Source organism: Colius striatus, chromosome 2 (genome assembly GCF_028858725.1).
Source record: "Colius striatus isolate bColStr4 chromosome 2, bColStr4.1.hap1, whole genome shotgun sequence".
In the NCBI taxonomy this organism is placed as follows: domain Eukaryota; kingdom Metazoa; phylum Chordata; class Aves; order Coliiformes; family Coliidae; genus Colius; species Colius striatus.
This window is the reverse complement of record NC_084760.1, coordinates 92,080,904-92,101,271: the sequence shown is the minus strand read 5'-3', so window position 1 is coordinate 92,101,271 and position 20,368 is coordinate 92,080,904. Positions and strand designations below refer to the sequence as shown.

Below are 20,368 nucleotides of genomic sequence, written 5' to 3'. Positions count from 1 at the left end.
GATAATATCTTCATAGAATTATAGATTCATCATTATTCTGAAGTACGGAATTCTTTGGATGCTGCTAATTCTTGCATCAAACAGTAATGTACAAGTAGTACAGTGTATAATCATCTGGGAAGTTTACCTGCAACGTTTCTTATTTGCACTGAATTTCAACACTTTGTGGTCTTCCTTCTCACAACATAAAACTTATTTTTTCTTCTGAAAACATTTAATTTGTGCTCATGGTAGCCAATCACCTGTCACCCAACACTGTAATACTACCAGACTGACATAACTCTGAGGGTCAAAGTGAGCATGTGAGTCAGTCTTTGAAGGGTTTTGTGTGATGTTGTGTTTTCCCAGCTGATCCTGGATCAGTTCTTAGTATGTCAATCCAGAAAAAACTTTTTCTTGCAGGAAGTATCTATTTATCTGTTACTTTTTCTTTCTTGTAACACTGACAAATTTATTCTCAAAGCATCCTGATGATCTAAGCTTCCACATCTAAGTAATGTTATCTTGAATGCCAACGTTTCTGCAACTCTTGGGGAACAGGAGCTGTGGAAGAGCTTATTTCATGCTGCCAAAAGCTAGTTTAACCACAACTTTGTCACAGTCATATTAAGGGGGATGTTGAGGATAAACACGATGGGCAGGCAAGTGTTTCTACATCATGAGTAAGCTGAGCTTCTCTGCACTCCCATTCTCTTAAGTAACTGGCCCAGGATCCTACAGGGAAGCTTTTCAAGAAGCAGGGCATGGAACTGAGCTTCCTAATGTCTTTACCAAAACATAGTTCCCTGAAAGTACATGACAAGACTGTGAAGACCCTAACTTGGGAAAGGATTTAACTAGTGTTGGAAGTATTTGGCCTTTCTCGGTCTACATATTGCATGTCTGGCTTCTGCATCCTCTGATCTGGAGTTATTTGGTATAGATACTCCTGCTTCCTGTTTACAAAGCATATAAAATGTTGTAATCATTGAATGACTGTGGGTTCTAAACCCCATTGTGCAAACACCCTGTGACAATGATGGAAGAGGGAGAGGAATCATGTTTTAATTGATGAAACTGTTCTACAAATCAAAAGAAGGGGCTATGGAAAGGTTTAATCACAATTTGCATTCTGCCAGCAGTCACAATGCTTCCTTGAAATGTCTCCTTTTCTTAAGCCAAAAGTTCAATTGTGGTGTAACAGTCCTATTGCTTATCCCGCAGTCCATCAGAGAGATGATTTTTAGCTGTCAAAACCTGTTCAACAGTGTGAAGTGCGTTCAGCCTGTGCCTCATACAACCAGCAACTATATTAAAACCAAGGAAGAGTGTGTGGCCATCAGTTTTCCAGGACACTCAGTTCTTTTCCTTGAGGAGACTGGGTGCTTCTACAACAACAACTGAACATTGATATTCTTAATGCTGCTATCTGGCTCGGATTGTTCTGGCCTCTTCTCTCTGAATTGTGCCTTTGTTTTGTGGTTTGTAAATGTATCTCAAATAGAGTAAATCTTAATCAGGCCAACACCAGCCATTTCCTAAAATACACTGTGAAGTGTTTTAATTTGTCAGTTTTCTCTTGCACTGCACCAGAAAAAGCTAAAAAAACCCTTCTGAGCTGGCAATGCAAATAAGTGTTTCCTTTGTTGGACCAAGCCGTTCTGTTAGGGTGGAAGGAAAACAGCTATTCACACAATTTGACTTGTTTTAATTACTCTTGTGCCTGAAGCTGTCAAAATGGCTGAGAAACTTGGTTTGGGAGTTTTATGACTACCAGAGCCCTCAGATTTAACCTTTCCTTTTTTTAAACCTTTGTTGTCAAGTTCTAACTTTTCCTACTGCAGCCTGCATTTCACACTGCTTGGGAAGTGAGGCAGTTGGCTAGTTTTGTTTGTTTATGGGATTTGTCGCTGAATCATTTGTGCTAGAATAATGTCACAGGAGGGTCCATAGATACAAATAGTTCTTTTGAGACTACGTTGTGAGAAATAATTGCTGACACACTAGATGTCACAAATCCTTTTCTTGTGAAAGCTTATACCAGTTTTATAATTCACGTTACAAACAGATAAGCTGGGACTGTCCTGTGTGTCTGTGTTTGTGTGTGATGATTCTAGCTGCTAAACAACTAGTTTCAAGCTCAGTTTATATGTGTTATAAGACAGATAGATACTGGACTATACTGGCGAGCCTGATAAAGGACTTATTGCCCTTTAATCTCTACTTAACAAAACAAATTGGTAGAGGTCTTGTAGACTGTCACTAAAATCCAAAAGGACAGTGGTCTTCACCAAGTTAGTGTGTTACAGCTCATGTTGATAATTTCTTTTGAAGTCAGCAAGAGAGAGACGGCTGCTGATAAAACCAATGTGGTACCGTCCAATGTCACAAAAGAAAAGGCAACTCCTGCACAAAAGCCAGCAGAAAAAGGTTTTTAAGATTTCTTCTAGTGGAAAAGAAACATAAGTGGAAGCCACAATGCTGGGATTTGCCCATTAGTTACACATGTGAAGAACTTTCTGTGAATTGTGTTTGTAGCAGCAGCATTGCAGAGGGGAAGTGCTTTTTCTCCCACCGGTGATGTGTTTTTAAAAACAAACCAAAAAAAGGCCCAAACTAACCTCTTAAAGCTTGGGCGTCTTACACAGTATTGCAAAGGAGATTCCTGCTCCTTGTAGCCTCATGGGTATTTTTTTCTGTGATGTGGTTAGTTTTATTTAAATCAACTGAAACTCGTGCTTGTCATAGATGTAAAGAGATGTTTCCTTTTTCCTCAGAGGATGATTGTTGCATTGCTGGTTTATCACTTTGCTTTTTCTTACTGACTTAAAGTATTTTACCTGGCTGAATGCCATAGATCCACTTCTTGCCCTGGTGATGATTAAAGGAGCACTGTAGTAAACCACCCTGTTACAACTTGGCAGAATTATTTGCTGTTGGTGATGAGACAGAGTTGAAGGCCTTTTAAAAACTTAACCCACAGCTTTATGCAGCAAAAGGCAAGAGATTCTGGATGTTGTTTCCAGAAGCATTTCTGAGCTAAATGTTCAGCATCCCCTTTGCTCCCAGAACTGCCTGCAGGTCTGAAGGCAGCATGTCCTCCTGTGTGCACGTCTCGTACCAATGCCCATGTGTGTGGCTGTGGCTCTGTGGTAGGGGGATGTAGGTTCAGCTTTGCCTCCAGACAGCAGCACGATTTTAGGTGCTGCAAAATGTTTGTCTTTTGCCTGTGCTCGCATCAGTGGAGTATTTTGTGCCCTCTAGTGATGACTGAATGTATTACTAGAAGGGGCTTTTTAGGGGGTGTTCACATAGCAAGAGAAGCTGGTTACTGGGAAGAAAGGAATCTAATGCTTACCACACTTTGGAAGATGGGAGGAGAGCTACTGTAATTTCTATTGTTTCTGTGTAACATGCCTGTGATGTGGAAGAGATCTCATTTTACTGAGATTCTTCTGCCTGGGCCAGTTTCACTTTCTGTCCGTGGTATGATGTAGCTCTCCAAGAGCTGGGGAATTCTGAGTGATAAAAATCCCCTTTTCCTAAACCTCAGCTATGCTGGAAGGTGACCGTGTTATTAATCAGCTGCTTTTCTGTTGGGAAGTGGCTGTGGTTCTTCACCACCACGTTGAGATCTGCATTACTGATGGCTCAGCAGAAGTCTTTGGGAAGAGAGTGAGATCAGTTTTGTCTGTCACATCTCTGAGATCAGCTTATACCTTTTTATGTATTGTGTTCAGCTGGAATCAGAGCTGGAATCAGACAATGCCTAACCTCTTAGGCGATTATTCAGAAATCGGAAAGAAATCCGAGTAAGCAAAGACTAGAAAGACTTTTTGGGTTCTTTGTAGTTTTCCTGAGGGATTCATTATTCTTTGTAGTGTTCAGATGGTGTCTGGTAAGTTCACGATGGAGCTCATGCCAAGTGATGTGAATATGAAGACAGATAGGAAACTCTTCTATGCTGGCTGAAGTGTGGTGTGCAGAGAGTTCTGGCATTGGTTCTTTAACCATCACTGGTATTTAAATGCCTCTGGGTATTAGTGTAATCTTGACATTGTTTTAAAACAGTGTTATTCTCCTTCAGTAGTCCTAAGGGGAGATTCCTTGTGCTCTGAGGGGGCTTATTGCTAAGTGAGGCTTAATGAGAGGACTCAGGTTTTGTTTTGCTTTGGATTTTTTTACCTTTTCTCCCCCTACCCAGACTGGGATACTCATTGTCTGGTGGGAGAGAGCCTCTCCTTGCAGGTGTTCTTTTGTCAATTTTTAGGCCTTTTAGCTTTCATAAAATCATAGAATGGTAGGGATAGGAAAAGGCCTCCAGAGATCATCTAGTCCAACCCCCCTGCAGAAACAGGGCCACCTAGATCAAGTCACATAGGAACATATCCAGGCGGGTCTTGAAGACCTTCAAAGAAGGAGACTCCACAACCCCTCTGGACAGCCTGTGCCAGGGCTCCCTCACCTGAACAGTGAAACCATTTAGATATTTGTAAATATTAATGAGATTCGCCCCCCCCCCCCCCGGTCTCCTCTTCTCCAGACTACATAGCCCCAGCTCCTGCAGCCTTTCCTCATATGAAAGATGTTCCATTCCCCTGATCATCTTGGTGGCCCTGTGCTGGACTCTCTCCAGAAGTTCTCTGTCCCTCTTGAGCTGAGGAGCCCAATGAAAATGCTTATTTCTTGCACATGATTTTGCAGTCTTTGTTTTTACTCATAAATGTTTTTGGAAATAACAGCTCAAGCTGTGATTACTGAAACTGGAGTAAGTTTCCAAAACAAATGGCAAAGCCATTCTCCACTGAGCGCCAGAGAGTATAGTCAATGTCTCTGGGGCTTGATGCTGTCGTGGTTTAGGCCCATCAGGGAACAAAAGACCACGATTAGCCTCGAGTACCGAGGAGGCTGAGAATTGCTCAAGGGCAGGGAGGGCTTAATTGCCGCTTAAGGTTCAGGACAAAGCAGACCAGGCCACTCGGTTTGGGGAAGAAAAAAAACCAGAAAATAATTTAATGCAACATCAACTAAAACATACCCACAAAAACCCAAAACATAACCAAAACGAAACAACACAGAGGAATACGTCAATGAAGAGTCCAACCAGCCTTTTTAAGAACACCTTCCCGCCACACCTCCCCTCTTCCCGGGCTCAGAGCCCTGATCCCGGGGTTTTTACCTTGCCCCTCCCTGAACGGTTCGGAGGGGCAGGCAGTGGAGGTCTCAGTCAGTCTGCTCCCAATAGCTTCTGCCGTTCGTCCCTCCTCAGGACGTGCCAACTCCACACCAGTCCTCCCTGCAAGTCCGTGGGGTAACTCACACACATGGCAGCCCTGCACGGGCTGCTCCGACGTGCACCCAGTCCAAAGGCTGCAGCTCCTCTCTGCTTCTCGTGTGGGGCTGCTCTGCGGCGTGCAGGCTCTCCAACACGGCCTGGGCCATGGCCGTCTCCCCACACAGTCCCTCGCCCGTCCGGGCTCACTCACATGGAGCTGCTGGTGGCTCTCAGTCCTGCCACGGATCTCCATAAGTTTCAGGGGCACAGCTTGCATTCTCGCCACGGCCTGCAGAAGGGTCTCCGGTCTACTGCTTCTCCTTCCTTCCTCCTTCTCTGGCCGAAGGGTCCGCGTGGTCGCCTCCATCTTGTATCCCTCTTACACCTCCTGACTCGCATTTCAAATTCCCGTCCCCTAAATAGTGATCGCAGAGGCGCCAGATTGGCCCAGCCAGGCCGGAGGTGGGTGTGAACCCAGGAGCCGGGGGAGGGTCCGCAAACTCTTTACCGGGTCTTCACTGCAACCCGCTCCCCCTGTTACTAAGCCAAAAGCTGCTCCTTGCTAAACCAGAACATTCCACCCCTCGCCTCTGCGAATCACTTATTCAAGAAAACATAAAGGGAATCTGAACCACCTTCACAAATCAACATATAGTAACTAAGATCAAACAGAACCAAACACTTCCCCGTGAAAATAAATGATATACACATAACACAATAAATACACATAAATAAAAATCCACCCCTAGACACAAGGTAGCCTCACCCAGACGTCTGTTTTGTCCTTTACCACTCCCAATTCACCATCCTTATCACAAATTCCAATCTCCAGCAGCTCAAGGCCCCACGTTGGGCGCCAAAAATGTCGTGGTTTAGGCCCATCAGGGAACAAAAGACCACGATTAGCCTCGAGTACCGAGGAGGCTGAGAATTGCTCAAGGGCAGGGAGGGCTTAATTGCCGCTTAAGGTTCAGGACAAAGCAGACCAGGCCACTCGGTTTGGGGAAGAAAAAAAACCAGAAAATAATTTAATGCAACATCAACTAAAACATACCCACAAAAACCCAAAACATAACCAAAACGAAACAACACAGAGGAATACGTCAATGAAGAGTCCAACCAGCCTTTTTAAGAACACCTTCCCGCCACACCTCCCCTCTTCCCGGGCTCAGAGCCCTGATCCCGGGGTTTTTACCTTGCCCCTCCCTGAACGGTTCGGAGGGGCAGGCAGTGGAGGTCTCAGTCAGTCTGCTCCCAATAGCTTCTGCCGTTCGTCCCTCCTCAGGACGTGCCAACTCCACACCAGTCCTCCCTGCAAGTCCGTGGGGTAGCTCACACACATGGCAGCCCTGCACGGGCTGCTCCGACGTGCACCCAGTCCAAAGGCTGCAGCTCCTCTCTGCTTCTCGTGTGGGGCTGCTCTGCGGCGTGCAGGCTCTCCAACACGGCCTGGGCCATGGCCGTCTCCCCACACAGTCCCTCGCCCGTCCGGGCTCACTCACATGGAGCTGCTGGTGGCTCTCAGTCCTGCCACGGATCTCCATAAGTTTCAGGGGCACAGCTTGCATTCTCGCCACGGCCTGCAGAAGGGTCTCCGGTCTACTGCTTCTCCTTCCTTCCTCCTTCTCTGGCCGAAGGGTCCGCGTGGTCGCCTCCATCTTGTATCCCTCTTACACCTCCTGACTCGCATTTCAAATTCCCGTCCCCTAAATAGTGATCGCAGAGGCGCCAGATTGGCCCAGCCGGGCCGGAGGTGGGTGTGAACCCAGGAGCCGGGGGAGGGTCCGCAAACTCTTTACCGGGTCTTCACTGCAACCCGCTCCCCCTGTTACTAAGCCAAAAGCTGCTCCTTGCTAAACCAGAACAGATGCTCAAATGTTGCACTGTATCTCTTCTGAATTTTGCCAGTCTGCCCAGACATCTGAGTGTGGGAAAGGGAGAGAAGAAAAAGAAGGGGAGGTCGAGGGGCAGAAACCCACAACATCAACAGAAAAAAACAAACCTAAAACATACACACGAAGAAGTAGGAAATCTCAACTAAGCCACATGTTAGCAGTATGTTTGGACTCCCACAGTGGAGCCTACATGCGTGCTTAATCATGTCGGTTCTGGAGGCTTCAGTCTCTTTGGAGCTGACGCCAGTACCAGCACCACTCTCCTTTCAATAGCCACCAAAGACTACTACTGTCACCCTGAGGCCTGTAGCTTTTTCTACTGATGCTTTCAATTATTTGCCATGTTTATCATCCCTATCTGTGTAAGATTATGTACAAGAGTCACAGTTATCTTGTCTGAATGTTACAGTGACACAGCTCTAATCAGGACTGTACTGGTGTTTAAAGTACAAGAGAGAGGGTAGGAGTTTTTTTTGTATTGATCAGATTCTTTTTAAGATATTTTTATTACTATTGGTGTCCGTGAAGATGCTGTGAGAATCGGCATAGCTGGCATTACATGCCTGTGTATGGATATGGATTCTTATTTTTGTTCTCCTCTCTGCAGTCCTAAAGAATATCCTCACTTACAATAAGGAGTTCCCCTTTGATGTTCAGCCTGTCCCAATCAGGTAAGAGAGAGTTGGGTCACTTCATGTACGGATCTGTATCTGACAGAAAGCGTAGCCTGGGACCTGCTGTGCATTAGAAACTAGAATTTCTAGAGGCATTTACTTGCTGTACTGTTTCAGGTAAACTTGTTAAAAGCATTTTTGAATTCTGTTTGTTTTGATATTGCTCAAAGTCAAGCCTATGCTTTTGGTAAAATCGGGACTTTGTACATCCCTACAGAATGAAATTCCCAGTATTGTGTCTTGACTCTGAGGTTTCTATTGGACTGGGTTCCTGCAATCTCTGTCAGAGTCTGTAGGCACAGATAGTAGCTAATGCAAAGTGTGAAGTGACATTAAAGCATGTTACTCTTGCCCTATATTCAGATGCTGACTTGTGAATTGAAAGCCAGGTGATGAATCATCTTTGGTCTCATTCTTCTTCCTTGTGTTTTACAGAAAGATTTTAGCACCTGGAGAAGAGGAGCACTTGGAGTTTGAGGAAGATGATGAGGAAGGAGGAGCTGGAGCGGGGTCTCCAGACTCTTTTCCTGCTAGAGTTCCAGGTAGGGGCACTAGCCTTGCCATGCCAGCCTACGTAGCATGTGTAAGTTCTGTCTCTGAGAAGCCCCTTTATCCACCTGTGATTTGCAAAGTTTGAGTGAGGAGCCACAGGCTAATGTAAACTCTGATGCTGTACTGGAGAACCACAGAGGTGGCCAGTGGATTTTTTTTTTTCCCCTCTGCAAACAGTATCCTATTGCAAAACACTTGGATGGATAACCTGTGAGGATGGTACCATCTACCTCAGATAATTAGCCTTTATTCTTTGTTCAGACTTGATATTTTCATTCCATGCGCTTTGTTAACTGCACTGTGTGAAGTTTTTCAAATGCATCTAAATGTAAATTGTGGCATTTCTCCTGCAAGGAGCATCACATCCTACTAGAGGTACGATAAGTTGTTGCTGGTTATTTTTGTATTGCATAGACTGAAGCCATTTTTGTGTTGGCTTAGACTAAAGCCAAGCTCTGAGAGGAAAAAGAAGGGGAAGCTTTGGTGTTTGACATCTTAAGTTCGTGTCCAAATGAAAGCATTTGTATAACTGGATATACTAACATCTAGATTCTAAAGGAGGTCTTCCTGTAACTTCAACTTTTGACAATTTACCAGCTAGAGTAGGACATTCTATCAGAGTTCTTTTGGTTCTTGATGTCATTTCTTTTCAGAACAAACAAGCTTCTAGTTTCAGAGCAGGTTGGCAAACTTAGTACTGGAGTTATGATCGAGAGAGCTGTGGTGTGGCGTTAGTGAACACGTGGAGGAAACATACCTCTGTCCTTAGATCTGAGCCAATGTGTGCTACTGAATATGATCCCTGCAGGCTAAACTGACATAGATACAGTCTACAGTTGTTTGTCAAACTCACATTTACTGTCTTGATCCTTGTTATTCCAAATGATGTCCATTTATGAAGGTGCATTCTATCTGTCCGAAGTCCAGCAGAGAGACATTGCGTAACTCTTGGTATGGTGGTGAATGAATAAGTCTGTGGCCATTACCATAATGCCAGCCCATAACAGCTGTATGCATCTAGTGGACATAAAAGCTGTATATTTGTGTTTAACAAAGAATCTAAGCTGATTATGGACAGATTGAGTTTACAGTTAAATCACTTCCAAAGGAACAGGGTAGCCAAATCACAAAGAGAAGGGTTTGGGGTGTATACTTTCTTACAGAATTACTCCTCAGTAAGACCATGCTTCTAAGAGCAGGTGAGAGCAGCTCCTGAACTTCCTGATATTTTACATTGTCATCTACTTAACCAACTACATACCTGACTTTCCTGATTCTATTTTTAGCATTAAGGTAAACTTCCCCATAGCTACAATGACCTAACCCCCTGAGGTGGTTTGTACTACTTGAACACTGACTTTGTTTCCCCATTGGATGTAAATTAGTGTGATTGGAGGCTGGTTTGTTGCCTTTTCTCTGGATAATGAGGCTTAAACAAAAGCAGTTTGAAGCCTTTTGGGGTGAGCCTTATAAGTAAAATGGACTTTCTCTATGGAACTGATAGAACTGTGTTGCACTCCTTGCTTCTATATGCCTTTAATCCATAGTGCATAACTGTATTGTCTAACTGATCATGGTCTTGTCTTCTACATGCATGGCTTCATCGTTATCACATTGCACCATTCATCTAACCCAGGAGCCAATGAAGGTATGATAACTTTTTAGTACATACAGTTATTTCTTTGATCTTATTCATTCATCTCTTAGTTTCAGCCCTCAAAATACAGTCTTTGGTAACAGTCAAATTACTCGTCATCTAGGTATTGATCTTCACTTGCCTTCAGTACTGGACAAAGGGAAGGTCATATTTGGTGGTGTATCTTATATAGCTCTCTACAAGTCCAGCTGTGCTAATAAAGACTTTGTGATTTTCAGTGTAGCCAAAAGTAAACGTAGCTAGATGTCCTTTAGTGGAATCCACGTTTTATGGGAAATCTTACCCAGAGTACTGACATAGTTAGACTTATGTGCTGTATGAGACTGAACCGACCAATGGCTTGCTGCCTCTGACACAAAGGGTTTCCTACCTTTCTCCCGTTATATACTTCTTTGTTCTAGTCTTATGCTGGCAATGGATTCTTCTGTGAACCACTTCAGTTTGTGAACCCAGCAGGAAACTTGTCACTTCTTCCCCTTTCTCTGATCGAGAGTTTGGGAACAGAGAGAATGCACCTCCCCGTCTTGGTGGCAGTGAGCTGTTTGTGTATCTGCAGTGCCCTTGTAGGAGGACATAGCTCACTGGTAGATGCTTCCCTACCCCTCTGGAAGTGATGCCCTGTGGTTGTGTCTCAAATGGCTGGCAGTTTTTCATGAAAAGCCTTGGTGTGAGCTAAGGTGGAGGGTAATCGACCCAAGCCACGGTAGCAGACTGGCAGCACGATGCCCAACCCTAGTGAAGCTCTGCCTCTATAGAGAGATTACTTTCAGCTACCGGTTCCCATGTGAAATGGCAACAGAGGCTTCAGAGAAAGATATGCTGAGGTGGTTGTTGCTCACGATGGGCAAGTTACAGTCAGCTGTTGTAGTCTATTGCTGGCTTGACTGTTCATCATGCTGAAGCTGAAAGGAAACAGTCTTCCTTGGAGATGGTTCATGCTACTGCTCTCTACCTGCTGGGAGTGAGCTTGACTTTGCATAGTTGCAGTGAACAGGAATTTCACACGTTTTGGAAAGTGTTTTTCAAGAACGGAATAATTCCTCTTAAGCCATGGGTTTTTTTTCACAAATGCCAGTCTGAGGCATTGTTCAGATGACTTTTCTGTCAAGTGTTCTATCACTTAGTCCCTTTGAGCAATGGATAGAAAAACTGAAGGTTACAGTATTCCTTAGCTTTTGGGGGATATGCTGATTTTAGGAGGCAGCTGAAAGATGACAGAGCAAGGTTTTGTGTCAAAGAGAAGATGGGCTTCTTTCTGCCTTCATTTAGATTGAAATAAGAACTCTCTTTGAAGATCAGTCTGAGAGACAGCAAGAGTAACTTGAGTGTGCATGCTGCTTTGCAGAAATGGATGCTGTCTAGTAAGTTTACTTTTCAACACTTCTCAGAAGCCTGTCTTGTTACTTCAGAAGGGTGGGTGGACTTCTGCCATCATCTGTTGTGAAGCATGTGCAGATGTCGTACCTTGGAGGTCGTGAGTCTACTAGCAGCTATGACAGGAAATACAGAAACGTACTGCATCATAGACGTGAATTCAAGTCTTGCTGATGATCCTGAAAGAGGGGCTGGATGTGGGAATGCTCATGAAATCTTGCTGAAGCTGTGGGTGCAGTTCTAAGAGCTGAATGCATGGTCCTCTCGTGCTAAGTCAATCTCTCTAATAGGACAAAAACTTCTTGGTTCTCCAGCTCCTCAAGCAGCTGAAAACTGTCAAGGAAAGGAAAAAAAACGATCAAGGACAGCCTGTATTGGACTTGCCAAATGAGACTATGTTTTGAACTCAAGTCTTGGGATAACTTTTGTTTTTTTCTTTTTAAATTAGAAAACCAAAACTTGAAATCCAGCTTGATCGTGAGTCTCAGCATGTTCTGTCTTGGTGCTTATTCACCTAACTCTGGAGAGAGGCTTGAAGCCCACTGTTTTCTTGTTAAAATCAGCATAAGGAAACTTACTCCATTGTTATGACAGAATCTCATGGCTTTTAGTGAGTTTGAACAGTCTGGATTTCTTGCCAGCTGCATTGTCTTCCTCGGCACTGAGAGAATTCATTTATGCTGACCATAAAGCTTTGATGCTAAATGTTCTTGTGTAGAGCTGGAAATGCATTCCTTAAGGCAGAAGGGAACTTGGGGATGCAAACATGTATTTGGTTTCATTTTTTCCCTTTCAAGTACAGGCCCATAGAACTTAAATAATGAAGAATCTCTCTTCTGGTTCCCTTATGTCCGGTGGGATTTGCAACAATGCCATTTTCCAACTTATTCTCCCACTCTAAATGGCCAACATGAAGCCAAGTCATGTTTCAGTGGGGTGGGACTCCTGATTAAAGTATCTGAAACTTCCTGCAACTGCAGATTGCGTCCAGCCTCCCGAATTTAATCCTTAAAAAGGGTATAAAGTGAGTTCCATGAATGAGTTATTCTGCATGACAGCATGAAAGAATGCTTTAAACAAAGGTTTCCTCTGTTCTTATGGCCTTAGCTGCTTATGAGTTCATTTGACTTGAAGCAGTCCTAGGGCTTTTGGTGTGGGCTTTGAAATCTGTCAGATGATGTTGTATGTCTGTGCACTCAGCCTTTCCCATAGTGCTGTGTACTATGGGGATATGAGTCCTGGGACTTTGAATACCATAAGGAGAAGCACATCTTCAATGAGAGGTGATGGGATAAGTAAGGCCTCTGCTGTAAGGTGACACAAAGGGTTAATAATGTACTTTACTCTTTCCAGGTACTTTATTACCCAGATTGCCATCTGAACCCGGGATGACTTTACTTACCATCACCATAGAGAAAATTGGTCTGAAAGATGCTGGGCAATGCATTGATCCTTACATCACAGTCAGTGTAAAGGGTAAGGACTTCTGCTCCTAGCTCATCCATTTTTAGTTTGGAGAGAGTGCGTTTTCAGAAAGCTCAATTAATCATATATATTTTTTTTCTACCTGCTGGGGAAAAGTATTGGTTAGCACTTGAATTTTCTATTGTGGACTTAAGGCTTCTGCTTCAGTCAAGGGTGGAAAAAAAAAAAATCTGCATTTAAGAGATAGTGGGAGGCGAGTCACTGCAGAGACAGGCTCACTGTACTCTCCAGGGTGCCTTCCCCCTGCTGGGAGCTGAGCTTCAGTGATTAGGCAGACTGTACTTCTCCATTCCAGCTTCCTCAACTGACTCCTAGGTGCAGATCTGTTGGCACTGCTTGTACTCCCCAAGACATACTGGTTTCTGGGCTGTCTGGAGATGGTGAGCCACAGCCCGCTGACATTGTTGTTGCCCTGTCATTAAACTAATTTTTCAGTAAAACAAAGATGGTCTTGCCAAGGCTTAAGGTTTAGAGGAATGAGTGCAAAGCTGGGAACCAAAGCTTGCAAGTGAAATAAAATATTAAAAATGTTTTAGCCTTGGCAGTGAGATATTCCAGCCAAAGCCTGTGGGCTGGCAGCCTCCCACTCTGCGAGCCCCTCTCCCTGTCAGTCCAGGACAGGCAACAGGATTTCTCACCGTTTCAGACGACATGGTTGTCTTTTGCCTGAAGCTGCGAGTTTCGGTGTTCAGGCTCTTTCTAGCATGAGCATTGGCTTCTTCCCCACATTGCATTTCTTAGCAGGAAGCCCCTGTAGTCAGAATCGCTTACCCTTAACCTACCCTACCTGACTTCTGCTTCGAGGTACAGGATTGTTTTTTGTTTGTTTATTGTGTACTGGTCACCAAGTGTAGGGGCAGGACTGTCCCTTCCCCAGTTGCTACAATTGCCTGTTTGTGTTTTCAGTCTTGGAATCATGCCGAGTTTCTGTTTATGGTGTTGCCTTAGGTTTGCAGCATTACTTATAGGTTGTGTAACTGTTCTTCAGGCTCCATTTCTCTAGTCACTTGTGAATCTTTCTTTGCTTCTAATATGCCAAGAAACAGACGAGTGACCTCAGTGGTGGGGCTGGCTGGATGGATGGTAGGTTTAATCAAATTGAATTCTTTCATGCCGAGTTTCTGTTGGCCAACAGGAGAATGCCAGCCCTAACAGGGATCTAACATTGGATCCTGGAACTTAGCAGAGCTTGTAAAGCAAATGTTCATTGCTCCTTCCCACTGAAGTGTTTGTCTTCACTTATTACTTACTGTTGAAACTGTTGCTTGCATTCAGAGCTAGCTCTCAGTTCCTTTCTGGAGCTGAGGGAGGCAATGTGTTGCTGGGCTTACTTTTTCAACAAGCCTTTCTGTTAACATGTGGCTCTCTATTTGCAAGCTGCTATAAATGGTGGCTGCCAAGTAACGGTGTAGAAAACGGGATGAAAAAGCATGTGTGTGGGAGGTGGGCTAGAGCTTTATCCTGCTAGTGTGACTTCATACTTTATTTCTCCAGTGTTTTGGTGAGGAAAAGTAACTCTGACATGTCATTTTGTCTCTATTAGGAGTCTGAAAATGCTTTGTAGTTATTTTCCCTGATTCTATACCAGGCTACTCTTCTGCAGATTTGGAGATGCAGACATCCTGGTGCAACATCCATGGTCCCAGCCCACTCTCTGGATGCAGCGCAGCAGTGGTGCTCCAGGGCCTCAGCCTGTACCCCAGACACAATGCTTGCACTCCGTACATGTAACCTTGGCCACATGTTGGCAGCTGTGCTCCACCTGAGGGAGAGGGATCACTGATCAGAGGAGAAGGAGGACAAATGCACTCACGTAAACAGTGGAGGCTTAGCGAGAAACAGGAATGGGAGGTGCTGGAGCTGAGAGCTGGAGTCTGAAATGAGTCTTAAAATGAGGGATAATTCCAAATTTTCATCTTTGCAACTGAAAACCAGTCAGGTTTTGACAGTAATCAAAAACAAAGCTCACTGTCTGTGAAGGGATGTGATTGCCTCTATTTTTTTAACTTTAGGGGAAAAATCCAGATGTTCATTAACTCTTTGCAGCAGTATTAAGAGTGATTCATAAGTCCCTTAAAACAAGACCTTTAAGTATGAGAAGCTTCTGTTATTCTCATGGTGTTTCTTTCCTGCAGATTTGAATGGGATAGATCTGACTCCTGTGCAAGATACTCCTGTGGCTTTGAGGAAGGAGGACACGTATGTCCATTTTAATGTGGACATCGAGATTCAGAAACACATTGAAAAACTAACAAAAGGTATGTAGTATCAGAGCCTAGGAGCTTTGAAAGCCTAGGAGCTTTGAAAGTGTAGACACTGGGCTGGTCCTGGTCTCATGAACAGTCCATGCCCAAGCTGCTGCTGCTGCAGGGGTCAAGATCCAGACGAGGATAAAAATAGAGCTTTGTATCCCATCTCTTTCAAATTGGTCACTGTAGTGAGTTGCAGACAAGGGAAGAATGACATAAAGAGATAAAAATGCACCAGTCTCCTCTGTTAGATGGGTATTGAGTTCCTTTATCACTTTCTTAGTCATTGGGCAAACTGTTACCTGGCTATGAATAACTGAGTGAGATTAGAAGCTCTGAGTGTGGTGAGCATTGTAAGGTGTTCTGCCTTGTGAGGAAACAACAGAAGCACTGGAGGTAACTCCCTCCAATGTACAGGGGTGTCTTAATGGAAGATATGTTTTCACATAACTATTGGCTATAATTGCTAATTGTTCTATTAAACCATTTTCCACTCTAGGTGCAGCTATTTTCTTTGAATTCAAACACTACAAGCCTAAGAAAAGGTTTACTAGCACCAAGTGCTTTGCCTTCATGGAGATGGATGAAATTAAACCGGGGGCAATTGTAATAGAACTGTAAGTAACTTGCAATTACAGATGCCAGTGACAGAAGAAATGAAATAGACTTGGGATGCAATGGATGGCTTGTTGCATCAAGGAATGTTTCTTGGGCTCAGTAGATTGACTTCTGTAAGGAATATTCTATTTGTAATAAAGAGGATCTTATTAATGGGGATCTCGTTAATATTTATAAATGTCTAAATGTTGGACATCAGGAGGTTAGGATATCCTTTTTTTCTATGGTACCTAGCACCAGGACAAGGGGTAATGGGATGAAGCTGGAACACAAAAAAGTTCCATTTAAACGTAAGAAAAAACTATTTCACCGTGAGAGTGAGGGAGCCCTGGCACAGGCTGCCCAGGGAGAGTGTGGAGGCTCCTTCCTTGGAGGTCTTCAAGACCTGCCTGGACACGTTCCTATGTGACCTGATCTAGGTGAACCTGCTTCTGCAGGTGTGGTTGGACTAGATGATCTCTAAAGGTCCCTTCAACCCCTACCATTCTATGATTCTATGAAGAGGAGAAAATAAAATGCTTTTAGGCAAGTAATATGGCTAGAGACAGTTTAAAAAAAAAACCTGGGCTACTAAGTAAAATGCTGTAACTAAAACTGGTGTTTGTAACTAAATTTTATATCAAGTTAACAACTTGGTTTTGGGAGATTTTAATGTTGACCTTAGCTTGAATTTCAGATTGCTAGATTTAAAAAAAACCACCAGACAACAGTAAAATCAACTCTCAGTCTTTTGGTAAATCTTTTGTTTGTCTGGGTCCAACAATCATTTTCTTTCTGTATAGGAAATGTGGTTTGAGACATGGAATACTGATTTGTAATTGAATTTTATGAACATTGCAAAGCATTGTTGGGTGGTTGGATGTTTTTGCCACTGTAAGCATACAAAGAAATAGACAAGCCAGCTATGCTGCAGTGCAGCCTGCCCTTACAGTGTTGCTGGAGGGCTGAGTGAGGTTTTTGAGGTTCTTTTCTGTTTGTTTTTGTCAGGAAGAGGGCAAACGTTGCAATTCTAGGCATCTTTGGGAAGGGTGCTTAGTCTGTGCTGGCTGGAGTACTTCTGAAGTACTGAGTAACTGAGGCTGCATCTCCTACAGTCCCAAAGCAGCATACTGGGAATTTTCCTTAAAACAAAAACCCTTTACGTTCATTTAACAACTGAAATCTGTTTTGTGTAGTAATCCAGAGAAAATACTGGTTTGAGTTTCTTCCTGTAAATCTACTCCTTGTTGGTGCTTCCAGTAAGTCTTATCGGATGTACCTAGAAGATGATGGTAGTGAGATGTGTGCAGGGCAAGCTTTCCAGCGTGCTGTCATCTTCTGAGGCAGCCATTAGCACTTGCATTAACTTCCCTTCTTGTGATTACAGGTACAAAAAACCCACTGACTTCAAAAGGAAGAAATTGCAACTGTTGACCAAGAAACCACTTTACCTTCACCTCCATCAAACATTGCACAAGGAATGACTCTAGTTGTGCGACTTCTGTGAACTGAACGCCAGTCCTAGTAGCTGTGTGCCATAGCCTTGCCCTTCGAGGGGCAGGAAGCCGAGTGGATTGATGCCAGTAAGGACAGAGGGGCCCATCAGTCACACCTGCACAGCACTGCCTGGGGCTGGGGCCAGCCCCACATTCCAGCCCAAGATCTTTTCAGTACCTTCCTTCCCCATACAGGCTTCTCCCAGAGCCCCAAAATACGTTGACTGCTTTTCCTAATTTTGCTGTTCATCACTTTTTTTATCTTAACCGTTATTATCCTTTTGCCTCGAGCTCCACCTGAGGATGGAGAATGCCCCTTTGCCAAACCTGTAGCAATAAAGATGTGGCAGGCCTACTAACTGTTGACACTCGCTGTGCCATTGCAGTTCCTCTCTTCTGCATTTTGGAGTCCTCTGTAGCAGGTGGGGTGGCAGGAGACGGGGAGCAAGATGAGGTGGGGCAGGAAGGAGCTTGAGGTAAAGCAAGTTGTTTGAAGTGAGAGAGAAGGAGGATGGGTCAAGTGGGTGGCCGCAGAAGAGCTGCTGTTGGCTTTTCTGCTTTGGCCAGGCCAGGAGGAGGACAAGTACAGATGAGAGAACCCCGAACTATGATTTCGACAGCCTTGCCTGATCCACTCATACTGAGTTTTGGGTACATGTTACAATCCTTCAGATCACTGTCACTCTCTCAAAGAGTTAATTTTTGTGTATCTTGTCACAGAGTGATTTGCCAAGGTGGGTGGGGAATGGAGAGAGGCTTCCTCCTCATGGCAGTGGGCATCTCACCAGTTCTGTGAGAGCAGGACAGGCCCCTCAGTTCAAGCCTCAACTTTCCAGAGTTTTTGGTAAAGTAGATCTGGCTAACAGGTTGACCCACCTTTTACGTGAAACTGCTGTTCTCATGAAAACTGATTAGATGCAGTTTTCTGCATTATTTTGTGCAAGTCTGGAAACTAAAAATTACCTTTATATGTAAGTAGATAGGATTATCATTTATTTTCTATATTTTTGATTTGGTGTGTAATAAGCTGCAGGACACTGGCTTATTCCAACACACTTGCCTTCACCTTTTCACCTAATAAAGGGACAGAAGTAGAACCCAGTCCAATCTTTCATATATTTGTGTGGATATTTAATATACTACCTTAAGGTTTGATGCATTTCTTTGCATATCTAACTAGTGCCTAAATACTCTGCTATGCTAACAAAAGACCCACCTCCTAAAATGCCATTGAATATTAGGTTTTAAACAGTCTTGATGTAGATGCATCACCCATTCTTCTCTTCTGGCCACGATGAGAAGATGATGAGATGATTCTTTAACCCCAAGATGTTACATTATGCTTTGATAGATGGGATGTTACTTTTCCTTTTTTGTCTGACTGCAGGCAGGTCTTCATCATTGATGGTTTTATGGGACTGGTTAGGACAAAAAACTGATTTTTTGAGTGTCCTAATCTTTTTGCCTTCCTTCTGTTGTGGTTTAATTAGGGATGTCATTGAGGTGTCAGGACAAAAGTCAGCTGCCCTTCCTCAAATTCCACTACTGCATGGAAGGGGGAAAAGTGCAATTGAATTTTCCTGTTTCTGGGTCTTTACCCCGCCGCCATGGTCTTATATATGTGAAGTAGCAAGCCCTGGACTGATACCCCTATGCATTTAGGGGATGTAGCTCTGGAGGCAGCCTTCTTGATACCGGGCTCAAGGATACAATAATAACTTGTAAAAAATCATCCTTTGGAGTCCGCAAAAGGCTGGAGCAAAGTGTTAGTCCATGGCTGCACATACCGGGGAGCTTGGGCCCTAGGGCTGCTACCTGTCCCTGGCTGGCTCAGGTCCCTGCCTGAGCTCCTGCGAACCGAGAGCAGCACTTGTGCCTGGGCCAGGGCTGGGGCTCTGTGCCGCCCTCTTGTGGCTGCCGGGGAGAAAGCACAGCTGTGGCCACCCGTGCTTGGCCCTGAGCGCCTGCCTCAGCCCCTCCCGCTGCGCAGGGGAAGGGAGGAGACCCCACTATCAGCCGGCTTGGTGCTGGGGAAGGGAAGGGCCCGAACTGAGCGAACCCGACTTTCAAGCACAGATGTTCCTCAATGTGCCTACGCAACTCCACCATTTCCCCTTGAATTACAAATCCACCCTGCCTCCGCCCCAGTTTCTAGAGATCTGTGTTAACTCCTTCTATGAAATGTCAACTTTGAAGTGTTTTTTGTTAAATACACAAGTAGAGCTTTGTATTTAACTAATTGTGGATTCATGGCTGTAGAGTGTGAATTACTTTTTATAAAGCTGCTTCTGTCCTTTGTGTGTTTCCTAGGACCTGCCTTTCAGGGAGAGGGGTGCTCCTCTCCCTCACACTTCTTGTACCATTTTATGCTTTAGCCATGTTCTATCTTGTCTGTTGTCTGAAAGCTAAAGCTCAAGCCTTGTACTGTAAAGATGTAACACAGAGGGGGCAAGTCAGATGGCTGCTTGTACAGTGCCAGTAAAGCTGTAATGGCCTCTCAGGAGGGGTTTTTTGTTATACCTATTTCTTTTCCCTTTTTCCCCCCCTTGCTCAGGCTGACTTGTGTACCCAGCACTGTTGAAAATCCTTAGTGTCTAGGTAAGGCAGTAGCAGCCCAGCTACACCAAATGCTGCCTCCTCAGCCTCATCCTGTTATGTTCAGGGCCTTCTTCATACACCTGCAATGGGAGGGCGTGTTTGTGGAAGTGACGCAAGCTCTGTGTATGCAAAGGGAGCTAAAGCAATACAGGTTAACGTGGTTGACTCACTCACTGCCCCTGGCCTGGCTGTAACAATGTAGCCTCTCGCCTCAGCAAGCTGAAGTGGTCTTAGGATGTACCAAGACAAAAACTCAGCTCTCAAAAGCTTGCTTAATGCTCTAGGCCTCTCATGAAAACAGCCCTTGCACCAGGGCTTAGTTTCTACAATCCTGGAGCCTCCACCTGTATTTCCCTGCACTGCTCTGTAAGGGCTTCTAGCTCCCAGGGAAGCAGCTCAGCAGGAGGGCAGCACAATCCGTCATGCAGCAGTTACTGAGCTGTGATTTGCCTCTTGAACTTGGTCAGTGCTGGGGAATTCTCTGGCTAAATTACTGAACCCATCTCCTTTCTGCATGAGAAATGGCACAGAAGCAAA

General features: G+C 44.4%; 1 protein-coding gene across 3 annotated transcripts in view; it reads left to right on the top strand.

Annotated features, from left to right (window-relative positions):
- AIDA (axin interactor, dorsalization associated) overlaps positions 1–19,736 on the top strand; it is a 34,471-nt gene extending 14,735 nt beyond the window's left edge. The window contains exons 5-11 of one of the 3 annotated variants that reach the window (XM_061991475.1): positions 7,757–7,820; positions 8,259–8,365; positions 10,012–10,023; positions 12,760–12,882; positions 15,027–15,149; positions 15,640–15,757; positions 17,125–19,736. In XM_061991475.1, coding sequence (XP_061847459.1) covers positions 7,757–7,820; positions 8,259–8,365; positions 10,012–10,023; positions 12,760–12,882; positions 15,027–15,149; positions 15,640–15,757; positions 17,125–17,221 — 644 coding nt within the window. In that variant the 3' untranslated portion in view covers positions 17,222–19,736. The remainder of the gene's footprint in view (positions 1–7,756; positions 7,821–8,258; positions 8,366–10,011; positions 10,024–12,759; positions 12,883–15,026; positions 15,150–15,639; positions 15,758–17,124) is intronic. The other 2 variants (XM_061991476.1, XM_061991477.1) reach the window with 2 other exon arrangements.
- Positions 19,737–20,368: the final 632 nt, after the last annotated feature.